At 41.7% G+C, this 16,549-nt stretch overlaps 1 protein-coding gene across 1 annotated transcript in view; it reads left to right on the top strand.

The window, feature by feature from the left end:
• Positions 1–16,549, top strand: part of klhdc8b (kelch domain containing 8B) — a gene marked incomplete at both ends in the record, with an annotated part of 160,184 nt that overhangs the window by 100,561 nt on the left and 43,074 nt on the right. The window contains one exon of the mRNA XM_083975625.1: positions 3,918–4,082. Coding sequence (XP_083831751.1) covers positions 3,918–4,082 — 165 coding nt within the window. The remainder of the gene's footprint in view (positions 1–3,917; positions 4,083–16,549) is intronic.

The raw sequence follows: 16,549 nt of genomic DNA on the forward strand, positions 1-16,549 counted from the left end.
TGTGTTATTCCTATTGTTATAAAGCCTTATGATAATTTATGAGTGTTTATAATGATAGTTATACACAGTTATGAGCCAATTATAACACATTATTACTATGCATTATCGATGTGGGCATTGTCAGCGAGTTACTAACAATTATAACGTATTATACTTGATCTTATAAGTCATGATAAAATGCTTTATAGTGTGTTATGATAGTTGTTATAAAACATTATGATCGTTTATGAGTGTTTATAACTATAGTTATAACGATGCTATAACTGCATTATAACTCATTATAAGTATGGTTATAATGTGTTAGATAGGCGCCAATAAAGGGTTACCGAAAGCTATAACTCACACACACTATGCCACACACAATTCTAACTTGTAGACTGTAAATAAAGACGGACGTAGCCTTCGTGACGTCAGCGGTAGACTCCTGAGGAGAGGTTTTGAAGTTCAGAGCAGTCTAAACAGCAACTCCTTTATGAAGCGTAACTTACGGCTTGCGGCCATACCACCCTGAACACGCCCGATCTCCTCTTTATGAAGTGTAACTTTAAGCCTTATTGTTATCTCCTTTATTAACACTGTGATGTCCTCTACTCTGGTACAAGAACCGCTGCTTTGTCTACTAGGAGTGTTACCGAAGGGAAGTGGTCCAACTGTCCACCAGATAGTATGGTGTAGAACAGCACTTATTACTGAATGCAGGATAGTGTTGCGACACTGGAAAATGAAAGAAGTTATACAGGTGAAGGAATGGTTTGACGAGATGGCCAAGATTGCTTCAAACAACTTAGTTATAGGTTGTGAGACAAGGAAGAGTTAGTGTGAGTGTGTGTGTGTATGTGTGTGAGGTTATCTGTCTTTATCATGGTCTTTATACGTCGGCTCTGAGATAGACTTGAGACGTATTCAGGTGGACCTGCCCTCTTCCTCAGCTGTGATTGGCTCCATTTTCATTTCTCCATATGGTTAATCATTATACATTCATGATAGGGTAAAAATAATAATTTTGATTTCGTGAAGGCACTGTCAAATATTACAGGAGATGAGGTGGGGGGATGTCTTTTCCCACAATACATTTGGTCCAGTGTCTTACAGTCTTGTGTCTTGTGCTGCATATTGTGATTATAAACCCGACAGAAGCCGAATTCCTCCAGGAAACTTTTAGATCCCCAAACGCTTCTCCAGGCAAGTTAAGACTTTTTTCCACATTTAATCTTGGTGAAAACAGATTCTCATTTCATTGTACATGGAGACGTTTATCACACGGCCGTGACAAAGGAGCTTTTGGAAGCGTAAAAGCTCAAGTACAAGTAATTTACTCTGACAGACGTCTGGACGGCTTCCTTTGTGCTGAGTGCAGACACACATCCTGTAAGGGAAATAATTTTCTCATTATAGACACTTACTCTAACACCCACACACACACTCACACATTGTCAATTGTTACTTAATCGACTTATCTTCTCACTATTATCAATTCTATTTGTCGTCTGCTACACACACACACACACACACTCACACACACACAGTTCTGTCCTTGTTCTCCTTATCTTTGTAATCCTTGATTATCGATTGTGGGTTACACTATAAGAGCAAACTGACAAAAGCTTTGTGAGTTTGAGATGTGTAAAACTCCACTTTAAGGACATATTTGTAAAAGAATTGCTACTGCTACAATAGCATCATTAGCATTAACAGCTGTTTACTCGACAGTCTCCAGCATCAACAGTGTTTATCTGTGCCATTGGTGTAATGGTAGCTCCACATCAGTACCATATGGGTAGTTATTATAGTTAACAATAAACAATAGTCCCTTTAGTAGTCTCTCATTTCATCCCCTGTTGTTTTATAGTATCAGCATTTGGTCAATTTTCATACCTGGTTTATCCCTAACATCCATTTAGCCTCTGTGGGGTCATAATCAAGGCCAAGATGACTGAGAACAGACTTGTAGGTAAGTAGGTTGCCTACATTGTCACAGCCTGACCGAGTTGTTAACCTAATACTCTAATTATGCAATATAAAGGTGATCTCCGTAAAAACCAAATTAAAAGTCACTACACTGATAATCCACAGTGGTCAAAACACAGATGAGGCTCAGTATAGTGGAAAGCTGCTGCTGAGAGAAAGCTCACACACACACGTTTCACATTCCTGCCCCGCCCCACCTCGCTACATTCGCCCATTGCAACATTCTTTTATGTGACGACGTGTCCTGGCTGCGTCACTTTGTTTTATGTTGAGCAGTAAATGGGATTTCCTCAGTCAGAACCTGTGAACTGCGTGACAGTCACACTTACGTTGAGCTACGTCTACGACTGACAGATTTATTATTGCTGTATTCTTCACAGTTTAAATCACAGCTCCATGGATCTGTCATCTGTCGGGGTGACTGAGACACTCACCCTCTCTCTTCCTCCCCTTTCTCTTCCTCCCTCTCTTTTTCTCTCTTTCTCTCCTTCAGATTTAAACTGTCACAACTTTCAGAGTGTTAATGGGCTGTTAGTGTATGATCCCCACCTCCCCTTCTTTCCTCTCCTCTCATCCTCTCTTTTTTTTTTCTCCCCCTGCAGTGTTTCTGCAGGAGCACCGTGTTTGCTTGCTCAGCACTTTCCCTCTGTTTTCTTTCACTTGCTTCTCTGCATTTTCTAATGACACTGCAGTAGCTGCATGCGTCCTTGTGGAAAAGTCATCTGTGGGTTATCGGGAAGTATGGTGTAAATATTTCAGATTGTTTGGGTGACTGCAGACGTATGTGACGGAGAGCCGAGCTGACAGCTGTAGAGCAGACATGGTGGGGCACAGTGAAGCTTTCTCTGGCCATTTGGAGAATTATTTTTATTTATTTATTTATTTATTTTTATCTCAAGTCAGCTCATACTGACCTGCAAGAGCAAGAAAACAAGCTCTTTTAAAACCTTCATGAACTGTTCCAATTCTCACAATTGTAGAAAAACAAAAGTGTGCATGCACATTCACCGAACAGCCAACTGACCACATGGTGATGTAAATATTTACAAAAGCACGCGCTCAGCTCCTCTACGCACCTCTACGTAGAGGTTGTTAGCTAGAGTTAACGTTAGCTTGCTAGCTAAAATGGACGTGACAAAGGTGTTGTTGTTGTTTATTGGCATGCTGTCAGCTGTATGTGGTTGTCATATCCAGTTACTCAACCTAATTCAACAACCTTGACGAGCAATGAAGGAGATTGCTCCTCTTGCTAGCGACCCCAATGCAAGAAGACAGCAGCAATGCGCCTGGCGTCAGCGGAGGTTCTGGATGATATTAAACTATTTTGATTGGTTAAAACAGCCTTCCCATTTTACCTTATATCACCACCTTTTGCCGTGGCATATGTATTACATGTACATTGCATCACTTGGTAGTGGATTTTATGGTTGTGTGTGTACGGAGTATTTTTATTACACCACTCATGTAGACGCAGAATTTAATTTAACAAAACTTTGGTTGCAAAATAACCCGGGCTGGTGTGGACAAGGCCTGAGAGAGGACATTTTCTGTGGTGACAATTACTGTCTCCATTTGCAACCATAAAAAATACTGAAAACAGGCAAATGCTCATTGGTAGATTGTATTTGAATGGGTATTTCTTTATGTTTTGCCTTATAGTGTCATCATACTGTGCTACACACATCATCGCGGGCACCATCTTCTTTTTCCTACAGATTGGCAGCTGACTCAAGAATTTATGCATATCTAGTGGATGGGAACACATACAAATGCGCATTTCCTTTTGTCGCATTAATAAAAATGCACTTAGGATTTGTGATACAAATTGGATGCAAATATGACTAAAGATATCCATGTGTTTGCTGTCACCACTATTTAATGCTCTGTTGCTGTGCAGATTTTTATCAATTTGGAAATACTGAGTTTCTGTCTTGTTTCTGTCTGTGCAGATGGGAAAGTGTATGCGTTGGGAGGCATGGGAGCAGATACCACGCCACAGGCTCTGGTGAGGGTCTACGAGGCAGAGAAGGACCAGTGGCAGCCGACAACCTCCATGCCCACGCCGCGATACGGAGCCACACCCTTCGTAACAGGAAACAAAATCTTCATGTTGGGTAGGACATGAGATCTCATCATCTTTTCGTACCTCAGAGTTTCATCCACATCCATGACACTGTCTGTTTATATCTTAGCGTCCCTCCCCCACAACAAGGATAACAATACAACCACCTCAGCTAAAAATGACACAGTGGTCACGAATTGTCACAATTTATTTTGACAAACCAGCAAATTAAAATAAAATGGAAAGCACATGCATAGGCCTTTCATCATTCACATCCCAAAAAGGAAAATAAATTAAGCAGTTTTATTCTTTGTTGCTGTGCAGATTTTTCCTGTCCACACACAAAAAAGAAGCCAAATAACTTTCACTGCTCAGTAGCAGCTTTTCTTTAAGGTCTAATTATAGCGACAAATCTTTCCACCGCTTGCTCTGACAAGTCGATATTTCTGACCACTGTGTATCCACAAAACTCAAATGCAGGAATGCGTATTGTGTTACTACAGCAACCGTAACCATGAGCTGTTGTCACCACAGCAAAAACCTGTTTTGAGCCACTTTTATGACAGTTATTTATTTTTTTTCTCTCTTATTTCCATGACAAATGTTAATGTCTTCTTTTATGATATCACCTCAGAATGCATCTTAGAGATTATTGAGATGTATTTGGATACTTTTTCAAGGAAATTGTCATTGGATGAGGGACGATAAGGGGAAAGTAACAGTTTATCTTCTCTCAATAAAAGTTTTGCGTCTTTCCCCCAAACACACACCTACTACTGTCAGTGCATGTGTGAGGGTTTCCCATCAGTCTTTTCTCAGCCTGTGTGTGACTGTATCTGCCTGGCAGTTTTAGAGCTGTAAGATGAAGTGATGGAAAGACAGAAATGTGCCTCTCAGGTCTGTGGAGTATCACAGTCTTAGTACAATATTGATCAAAAAGAACAGAGCTGGAGTTAAAAGCTTCTCTGTGGGTATAAGAATAAAAAAGGAAATATGTGCTCAGTGCAGATCCCCTGTTTTGTTGTTGTTGTTGTTGTTGTTGTTTTTCATGCAGTGTTTCCCATGTATAATCGGACATTTGCATGGGCGGCACGTAATGGAGGCTAGGGACGGCTAACCCTTCCCAAATGTTATGCTGGAAAATTGTGAAATTACCTCTCTCTGGAAAATTATGGCAATCACAGTGTTTCCCATACGTTCATTTATTTGTGGCGGCCCGCCACAAATAGATTTTTCGGCTTTTGCCTTGACCAACGCAATATCGTTCCGTTCATTGATCTCAGCATAGCGCTCTTTCTCCGTTATTGGCGTTCACACACACAGAGAAGCGTGCATGCATGACAGCAGTGCGCGGTAAAAGCGAAACTCATATGGTCCGATCTGCTGCCTATGGACATTTGTTCCCATTGTGTCTCTTTGGGGGGGAGTTGTTATTGCTCATTGACACTTGGTCAAAAATTCACACCGCTGCCGAGGGAGAAATTGGAATCACACAAGGCAGGGTATCATAATCGACCTCAGTAAGAGATGAAGAGATGAATCTGACCACATGCTAACATCGACAACACAACACACAACACCACACCACATTTAGCACAAAGTAGCTGTAACCTCCTGAAGGTTGGGGGGTCCTGGGGCTGGGGTGGTGGTGGTGGGGGGGGGGTTCTTCACATACTCTGCCAGAGGAACAGAATGACCCTGTTAATGATGAAACCCACTGAGAGAGGAAAAGTTCCTCGATGACAACATACTGTCTCCATTTACAATCATAATGAATACTGAAACCAGGCAAAAACACAGTGGTCAAATGTATTTGAATTGGTACTTCTATATGTGTTACCTACTACACCACATTTATCTCAACTGTTGTCAGTTGTTTTGCACATTAGGATTTTACAAACACTATAATGTAAGGCTGCACAGTTCATTGAAACACACTTACACACACACACAGTAAGACAAAATGCAACGTCTAAATGAAACGGAAATCATTTTTTATAAGGGCAAAATGCGTCACTTACCATAATTTAAATTATGTGATGTTTCAGATCCAGAGCTACAATTTATATCCTCTAGATGTAATTGAGTGCTCTTCTTGTGACCCAACATAAGACCCAACAACATCAAGCATTTTTTTTCCTTTGTTTTTTGCACTTTGCACTATTAGTATAAGTACTGGAATTGGCATAATTTGCCGGCAACATTAAAATATCACTGACTGAGTGATCAGAGTTCCACCATTGGCTGTTGCTCTTCCAAAATAAATTTGTGTTACTGGTTTCTATCAGGGGACATTAACAGGTCTGTGTAATTGCCCACTTAGCCCATTTGAAGATAACAGTACTGAGGCCAATCAAACCTTCAGCCCTCTGCAATATGTTATCCCCCAGCCTCTCTTCAGACTCCACAGTCGTCACTGTCCTACCCACATAAAGGTAAAAGTTCAAACTGAAGAAAAGACGTTTTTAAATTTTTTTGTAAAATGTCATTCTAAAAAATGCAATTTTTGGTGAGGAATAAGTTACGAAACCCCCATATTTATTCCCACTTAAATTAAAATTAATATAACCATTTGGACACTACAGCAGAGAACATGTTTAACATAAACCAAATGGGGTGTCCTAATTTTCTCACATGACTGTACGTAGGTGCAGCAGCATTAAGCACAAAGGGGCTGGCTGAGGTGGAGTATACAGTAGATCGGAGGCTGATCTGACTAACAGCTCTGCCAGTCACAGACTGCAAACAGCTCCATGAATGGGAAGGAGGCTCCTCCAGATCTACAGGGTGCAGAGCAGCAGATGCTGAACATACAACATTTCATTTTTTTTTTTTTTTTTTATTGTGAAATTATACAGTACAGTGGACAAAAACAAAATGTGACAAAGATAACAAGAAGAAATTGTGAAACAAACAACAATATTTGTGTTAGTATGTGTGGGTGTGGGTGTGAGTGTGTGTGTGTGCGCACATGTGATATCTATGCAGGTTGGTAAATAATAATAGTAATACTTCAATTAGGTAAAAGGGAAATAAAATAGATAAGTAGTTAATAATAGACATGAGGGAGTGGGGGGGGGGGATAAATAAAAAAAATACATAAATAAATAAAAAAAAAAAAAAAAAAAAAAAGTGACGTAACAATAGTAATATTAATAACAACAACAATACTATATTAATGATAATGATGAAGAGTAATGATGATAACAATATGGAGAGAGGATGGATATAACATACAACATTTCAAACCTACATCCAGAGGCAGCAGAGAGGGTTTTAACTATGATAGGAAAAAGTCATAAAAATGCTCTTGAATCCGTTTAAATGATCAAGTCTATTTGAATTTTATTTCTACTGTATATCACGTCATACGGGACATGAAAATATTTGCGTCATGATGCATTTCAAGAATAAAGCATGAAATGCTGCACAGGATTGATGAGCTGCTGTAATCTCCCACATAAACAACAAAGCACCGAGTCGTGGCTGACTGGAGTGTGGTGTGGTGTTGTGTGGAGGGACTTTGTAGCAGGCTGGTGCCATTTGCATGTGATTTAATGAAGGTAAACACAGTGGAGAGCGGTGCACTGTGTAATGGCACTGTGCTCTGCCTCTGACACAGCACTTCCCACATCAAAGGCTACAGATTTATCAGCATTACTGTCCTGCTGCATACAGATTTAATGAACTTGAAGGAGAAACTGTTCATTCAGTGTTAAGGCAAATGGGGTGGGATCGGGGGCTGAGATTGTGGTCGCTCACATCTGATATTAACACACTTCCTCACTGATCTGATCACAATGCTCAGCTCTAAGTATGGCTGTTCACACTTGTGATCAGATCGCACCTCATCACTTTATGTGCAAATGAACTGCAAATGTGTTTATCGACTGACCTGTCTGTTAATGTGCTTGTGTGTGAGATGGTGAGAGAGAGGGAGAGGGAGAGCGAGTGGGAAACAGAGCAAATGATGCACCGTGCACAGCAGACAGACAATGAAATCAAGTTCTGTCCGTTTTAAATAGCAAAATATTTTGGTTGAAAATGAAACTGCGTTGGGACTCATTAGGGATTGGGTACGAGTGCTTGAGTGCTCACTGTTGACATCATTAGTAGAGTGGCGTTTCACATCTCATGAACCTGCACACGTGTTGTTTTTGGCTACAACAGTTCAAATCAGTTGTCGTTGTCAGTTGTCTCTGAGACTTTTTGACTTGGGCGTGTTCACCTGTGTGAAGTGAGAGTTGCTGACTTGGGATCAGATCACCCGAGGTAGATAATACCGGGTCTAAACAGGGCCTGAGAAATACAGTAGGACCTCAAATGTGCCTTCAATGCATCTTGGTTATCCTCACAGTTGAAGAGTCATCCACTGGTTAATCCAAGATCTGAGGAGGGGTCCCTGTCCTAGGCTGAGTCTACCTGCTGCAGCATATATAGTAGCTTTAGGGATATGGAAGCAAATGCCAGGATGTGAATGTGTACTGTACGTTTCAATATGTGAAACCTTTCCTAAGAAGTAATAGTTAAGTTCTATAGAGATCCATACATATTGGACATGTCATCCACGAGTCAGCAGCAAAACATTTTCTTAGCCCATATCCATGAGTTTTTAGTGTAGTTTCTGTGACTGTTCCCTTACATGAAATGAAATTGTCATGGACTGTGACTGCCCAGAGAAAATGTTAGAAGTTGTCTCAAATATTATTTTCAGCTTTGAAAGTACTGACAGCTCTGTGGTTTACTGTAATAGCTGCAGCAGAGGGGGAGCTGTGCTGTGTGGAGGGACTGGTGTGACCTGTGAAGTACTGTGCACTGGAGAAATGGACTGTAGTGTGTGTGTGTGTGTGTGTGTGTGTGTGTGTGTGTGTGTGTGTGTGTTAGTGTGTAAGTGCATTATCAGTGGAGGAGCACAGACAGACCTCCGAAACAAACAAAATCAAATATGATGTGATCAGATGATGCAGTAAAAACTCTACTGCAGAAGAACAAACTAATCTGTCTCAGTGTGGCTGGAGCAAACGATGCCTGACAGCTGCATGGGACAGAGTAGTGTGCAGCCCTGTGGACACAACACACACACGCACACACACCCGCAGGAGTTGAATCACATTATATCACATTACACAGAGTTCTGCCTGATGTGCAAACAGAACAAATGATATTCAATGTTTGTTTTATAACAGGAAATCCAGGTCATCATCTCTCTTTCTCAGTCATGTAATGTGTGGGTATATATGTGTGTGTGTGTGTGTGTGTGCCTGAAAACTTTGCCATACCTTGTAAATTCACGCTGCTTCTTCAGCTGCTGCTCCACTCGGGGGGCTGTTCAGATCAGTGGGTGCCTGAACCTGCTTCCATTTAAATTCTGTGTTTCTAGTCAACAGCAGAGTTACTGGCGTATGACATAACTCAACAGGCTCCATGCTGCTTTTCAAAAATTCTTCTGTGTATGTGTATGTGTGTGCAGTATGTGTGCATGTGTGTAAATACTATTTAAATCATGAGTTTTCATAGCAGTGTCACGCTTGGTAATGAACACACGAGGCGGAGGCTGACTCCAAGTGAATGCTTCTGTCGAACAAACAGACATGCAGCACCTCAGCACGCACACACGCAATCTTTCCTTTGTATGAATATTTTGGGGTGCACAATGCAGTGCAAAAGTTTCAGTCACTTTATACCAGGGATGTCAAACATATGGCCCGTGGGCCAAAACTGGCCCGCCAGATGGTCCAATCTGGCCTGCTGGATGAATTTGCCAAGTGTGAAAATCACATAGAAGCCAGAAGAGACATAATATTGTTGACATTTATGTATTTTTCTCAATAGATTTCAGGTTGTTCATAACACGTTTTGTAAAATGGAGGGTTCATTTGCACTAAAACAAAGGGAATATTTAGAGTTCTCATTTTTTATAGGTTTTATGCTATTATATTACTGGTCCGGCATCACTTGAGATCAAATTGCACTGTATGCCGCCCCTGAACTAAAATGAGTTTGACACCTCTGCTTTATACAGTGATGCACAGACTCATACAAATGTACTTCATCCCAAACATCACTCGTGCCCCTCTAGAGGTGTGTGTCAGTGTATTTATCTGCAGAGACTCTGTCTGTACTTTCATCTCTTCCTTGTTCTCTTGCAGTGTTTGGGGTCGTGGGGGTGTAGCCTCCCCCCTCAGCTAAAAACAGTACACAGGGTGTGAGGGCCAGGCTACAGAACTGTCTCTGTCTCTCCCCTCTGCTTCCTGTCACGGGTGTATAAAGAGCAGCAGGTCTTCCCGCAGCACTGTTTGGTGAGGAGGTGCGGTCATGTTTGTTTGATTCACTGCTTTGTTCTCTGTAACACATCTACCCCTCCGCATTCGCTCTGTGGCTGGCTCAGCCGCTGCTCTCTCTCTCTCTCTGGAGGAGGGGATGAGTGTGAATGTGTGTGTTTACAGAGAGCGACTGACAGTTTCTACATAGTCTAGTTTAAGACGGTGCCAATTCCCCTCCGCCCTGTCGCAGGACTCCTTGTTCCTCTTGTCTCTGGAGATCTCTGTGACTCTGGCTGTGTGTCTGGTCTCAGTATTCTGCTGCAAAATAAATGTGGAACCAATCAGACGCTCCTCTTACGGTGCTGATCCCCAACTTTGGTTGCAGAAATGCTGCACCAAGACTAGAAGGACCTTGCTACCTTCACTGCTTCATTGTGGCCCGCAGAGACTCATGTTGCTCTCTAAAGGCTGATTTATTATTTACACCAGATACGCATACAGTACAGATACAGATGGAGTGTTCCTTCTGTGCTCTGCGTTCATATACACTGCCTGTCCAAAAAAAAAGTCACACACTCTAATATTCCGCCTTTAGCTTTGATTACAGCACACATTTGCTGTGGCATCGTTTCAATAAGCTTCTGCAATGTCACAAAATTTATTTCCATCCAGAGTTGCATTAATTTTTCAAAGATTCCCAATAGGTTTAAGGTCTGGACTCTGTGGTCACATTAGAACACATTTCTTCCTTGAAGATGATGGTTCCCCACTCTCCTTCCAGGTTTTAATAATGCGTTGGACAGTTCTTAACCCAATTCTAGTAGTTTCAGCAATCTCCTTAGATGTTTTATTAGCTTGATGCCAATAATTTGACCCTTCTGAAACAGATAAACATCTTTTCCACGAAGACAGGTTGTGTCATCCGACATGGTTGTTTAAGAAATGAGACTGGATCAGTTAAGGTTAAATAAGTTGTTGTTGCCAGCTGAAACATAATCATCCATGCAGTAATTATCCAATGGGAGGCTCTTACCTATTAGCTTAGTTAAATCCAAGTGTTGACTTTTTTTTTTTGGACGGGCAATGTACTGTATATCCTGTTTCCTTCAAGCTTAAAGATGTGACCGTATGTATCACCGGAAACGGTGTGGGCAGTGTCAAGCAGTGGAGCCCACAGGTCAAGCCAGGCCAGCAAAACACAAGAAAGATGAAAACTTTGGAAAATGGAACAACTATTTGAGGAAAGACTGTGCAATTCGGTTAAAAATATTAACATAATATACTGTTAGGGGTGTCACGATTTCGATTTTTTATCGAAATCGATCGAAATTACGTCACGATCTCGAGCATCAACGTCAAAGAGAGGATCGACGATCCCCCCCCCCCCGCCGCCCGCAAAGCTACAACTGCCCGTTGTCCCCATTGCGCACCAAGCGTCTTGTCAGTCACTGGTCCGAGTTCTCCTTTACTTTTTATTTCGAGACAACACTCATTCTCTCTCCCTCTCTCTCTCTCTCTCTTTTTTTTTTTTTACCGGCGGTGTCAGCTGATGTGCACGTCTGCAGCAACCCAAACAAATGCACATGTTGACTGGCTCTATTCCAGCCACATGATTGGTTCGGCACGGCGCAACTCTCAATATCATTGGCTATTTGCCAAAACATGGATGAATGAATCGACCACGTCTCATATTTCTATCGAAGAAAAGTTATTTCACAATTTATAGCGTTTTATCACCCAGCCCTGGTGGGCTACTGTCCCTCCTACCTGGGAAACAGGAGGGAGACACAGCTCTAACTGCACAACACCGACAAGCACTGAGAGCCGCATGTTGCAGAGACGTTATAAGATTAAAAAAAACAAAAAAAACAACAACCCGCAAATAATACGCCGACGAAAAGGTGCAACTTGCCACTTTTTGTCGATGTATTATTTGTGGGGGCTTTCGGGGGATCTGGTGACGGTGGAGGATCCGGGACTGATTGACTGTGGACCACCGCCAGTCTGATCAGGACCTGATCGGGTCCATCACAGCGCTGCAGCTGCAGCTCTGCCCCGCTGTCACATGACTCTCCGTATCAGCGCAATCTGTTTACATTATATTAAGCCGACATCAGGAGAATAATGAGACACAACGGTAAATTAATGAAAATAAAACTATGATAATGTACAGATATAAATATAATTGTTTCAAAACCTTGGGGGCAATTTTGGCCCCTGGATCATGATTTTTGGGGGCATGTTACCTTTATATTGTAAAGAAATTATGTGTAAATGTGACCATTAGTGCCTAATGTGATACATTATGGAAATTGCATCACTTATATGTATCCCATCTTTTGAAATAAGATTTACTGTACAAAATTTGATGAATAAAACCAATGATCGTAGACTAGACTAGTCTGAAAATAGCAAAGGCCTCTGTGCTGTAAGAAAAAGAAAAAAAATCAAGAATCGAATCGAATCGTGACCCTAAAATCGAAAATCAAATCGAATCGAGGATTTGGAGAATCGTGACACCCCTATATACTGTGTATGTGTATATATATACCGGTATATATATAGGGACACAAGGACAGCAATCTAGCACAGCTGGACGGAGTAGGAGGAAGCTGAAGAACCAGTAGAGAACTCACACCCATTAAAGCACCGGGAGAACATGCAAACTCCACCCAGAGAGGCCTGGGGTCTGGGAATGGAACCCATAATCTTGTTGCTGACAGGCGAGGGTGCTAACCACCACACCACCTTGCCGCCAGCTGCAGAGTTAAAATGCAGCATTTAACTAGTCAACAGCCGCAACAAAGACAGCAAGATCAATAACGCTCTTATTTCATTTTCTGTGTTTTCACTGTTGGTAATCCAGGCAGGTCAGACCCAATCAGAGCGCAGCCATGACTGTCTACATCATCGTTTCCAAAGGTCTATGTTTTCATTCATTCAGACTGAAACACCCCCCGCCCCAGTCTTTTTTTCCTTTAAAAAATTCAAACGGGGTCAGCAGCAGTGTTTCCAAAACACTCTGTTTTTCAAATGTTCTGATGTGTTCACTTTTACGCTTTGATTGGTTGCCACAGATAATTGGACTATTTCTGACACCCACGTTGTCTAGGATGCACCGCCAATGGATGTGCCACCAACTCAGACTCACATAAAACCTCAATGTTTTCCCATCACTTTGATGTTCTTGCCACTTTTGGACTGAATGTGTGGTAAGAAAACACCAGCAACCTACAGCTGTAACATCATTAACAGCAGAAAAGTAATCTCAGTGGAATATTTCCCTGTTTTTCTCAATGATTAACTATTGCAGAGACATAAAAAAAAAACATTGAAGACCAAGAACACTATTTAACTTTATTGCTTGGTGCTGTTTATTAAAGTAACACCATCTCTCTGTAGTGGGAAAGACAGATCAGGAACACAGACAAATGTCCTCACAAAGGTTGATATTATTTAGACGTTAACAGCAGGTAAATAAGAAATGGTGTTTGCAGCAGCTGCCATCTCTTAACCTTGATCTCCATGGACAGCCTCAGACACATGAGGAAAAGCATACATTCATTATTGTAACAACAAGCATTACAGCCTGTAGCACAAATCACCGCACAGCATTTCACTGCTCTATTTCTTGGGCATGCTGGAAAGCAGCCAAGTGTTGGCTGCTGAGTCAAAGTGGGTTGAGCTTAAGGCAAAAATGAAGGTGCACAAGGATTCAAGCAGCAGCAACAAATCAAATGAAAATTTATATCAGTTGTTACAGAGTCAACCACCTGACTCTGCATGAGGAGAGAGCGAGTGCAGAAAGACCCAGAGATATTTGACTTTCCAGCATAAAACATTAAAAAAGATATTTGTCATATTCTTGTGGTTTCTCTCCCAGATGCTGCCGTTTGCATTTCAAACATGTATCAGTCTACAGCCACAGGAGCAGCTAGGCAGAGATGTAGTACTATAGTCTATCCACCAGAACACGCCCATCATGCATGTTCAGATGGTTATGTAACCACGGACAGCTTAATGTAGCAGGTTGTGCTGCATGAAGCCACACTGGAAACATCCAGGAGCTGCAGTGCAGCAGAGGTCAGGCTTGTAGAACTTCACCTTAAAACTTTTGTATCAGTATCTAGTTCTCTTCTGCCTGTCTGTCTACCTTGTTGCTCCATTTCCTGGCCCCTGATTGACCGCCTTGCCCTCGCTCTCTTACTCCTGGCTGACCCAGGTGTTGGTCCTGTTACAGAACCACATTGATTGTAAGCAATCTTATGCACTTTCAACTAGGGATGGGTACGAGTATTTGCAAACTTTTTGACGTCATTATTCGAGTGGCATTTCACTACTCGGGCACCTGCATGCTTTGTTTTTTGGCTACAATACAGTTCAGTTGGCGTTACCTGCACCAGACTGGAAATGGGGAGGCAGAGAGTGGGGGAATGACATGCAGGAAAGGGCCGCTTGATGTGGGATTTACTTTTAAATTCATGATTTAGGTTGTTGATTTAGAGTTAAGCAGCACCGCACAGAGGTTGATACAGTGGCTATATTGCATGTTTAGCAATAGATTGAAGTGTCTTTTCTGCTGTTTAATAAGTGCACTGAAATTGCACTTGGTTTTCATTGTCGGCTTTTTATCAACATAAATGTGAAAGTATTGACAGTAATGTTCTCCATCAGCCAAACAGTATGCTCGGCTGGGGAGCACAAGCTTAACAATGGTTCCGCCTGTATTTCCAGCCAGACATGGACCTCCTGTATTTCCTTTATGGTGAAACTAATTATATATATATAAATTGTGAATAATTGAGTGCTGGTTCATGAGGTAAAGAGAGGACTTGAACATTGAAAGTGTTGAAAATATTCATTCCTGCTTTCACCTGGGTGTGTGCTGTGGCAGAAAAACTACAAAATACAAAGAGAATTATCCAAACATGGTTCAAAACAGCCACAGAAAGCAACTAATAAGCATCCAAAATGGACATCCAATCAGAAGTGATTAAAGCAAAGCAACTGGTTAATAGACATCAAAATCTGCACATCAAATCAGAGATCAAAAGTGGTAACTAATATTCCCAATTAGCAATACTTTGCTGTGTATCTCAGTTTGTTTGTTGTTTATTAAATGCTTCCTAAAGTGTTCATTGAATAAACAATAATTTCAGCTTATTAGATAACAACTCCCGTCGTTATGCAGTGAGCCACACCACATACAGTTTACAAAAGCAGTTTCAAGGCTTCATATTTAGTTATTAGCACAGGTACAAATGTTCATGGGAATTTAATGTGATTATTCTCACTTTTGGAACACTTTTATTTTGCAACACTGTCAAAATATCTGTCTCTAGCTGTGAGATGCCTACAGTGGTGGCAACACTCAAACTCTCATACATAAAAAAACACGCACTGTATCTTCCACTGTAATCAACTGATCTTACAGCTCAAAGTCTCTTTTTTTCTCCCAAACCTCTGACTCTAATGCTTCCCACTCAGTTCGACTCTTTGTCTCGCTGTTTCCATCGATCTCATTGCCGCCCTGCCCACTCCGTTTGACCTTCTTCCACTTTCTTCTCTCACTCCTCCACACCGTCCTCTTCCCTCTATTACTTTTGCACAATTTCTCTGTCTCATTGACACATTTTCTCGTCCTCTCGTCCCATTTTCCTTTGTTTCCACTTTTATCTCTGGAGACCCTCGCTCTCCTCCTACCCCCTCCTCTCCCTCGTGTAGCCCCCTCACATTGTTCAGCGCGGCCCTGCTGCCTCTCCTCCTTTATTCCACCATTAACATCCTTACATCCTCACTCCCTGCTTTGTACGCTCTCTTTCTCTCTCGCACCACTTTGCCATGTCCTTGTAGTTGTATTTTACAAGGTTAAGTTATGATTTGTGGAAGTAAACAACTTGCAGTAGTCCTGGGGGAGCACCCTGCTGCTGTGCTCCATTTTTCCATCCATAATGAAATGTGGTCCCAGTGCTGGACTGCAGGCTTGCCAGACATGGGTGTAAATGCCAAGAATCCTTTGTGGCAGAATCAGAGGCTTAGAAAGCAATAAAAAGAGACAGCAAAGAGGAAAAGTGTCAGGAAATGTGTGTTTGTGAGTTCACAGCTTTATTCATGTAGATGCTAATATTTCTGGAAGTGAATTACAATTATGACTTGGAATCTGCGGATGCAGATGATGATTATATAATAATGCAGAGGTGATTTGTTGCCACCTTTGAACAAGGCTGTAGAGCTGAACCAAATCACCTGGCAGGTT

The sequence above is a fragment of the Trachurus trachurus genome (assembly GCF_905171665.1).
Source record: "Trachurus trachurus genome assembly, chromosome: 7".
NCBI lineage: Eukaryota > Metazoa > Chordata > Actinopteri > Carangiformes > Carangidae > Trachurus > Trachurus trachurus.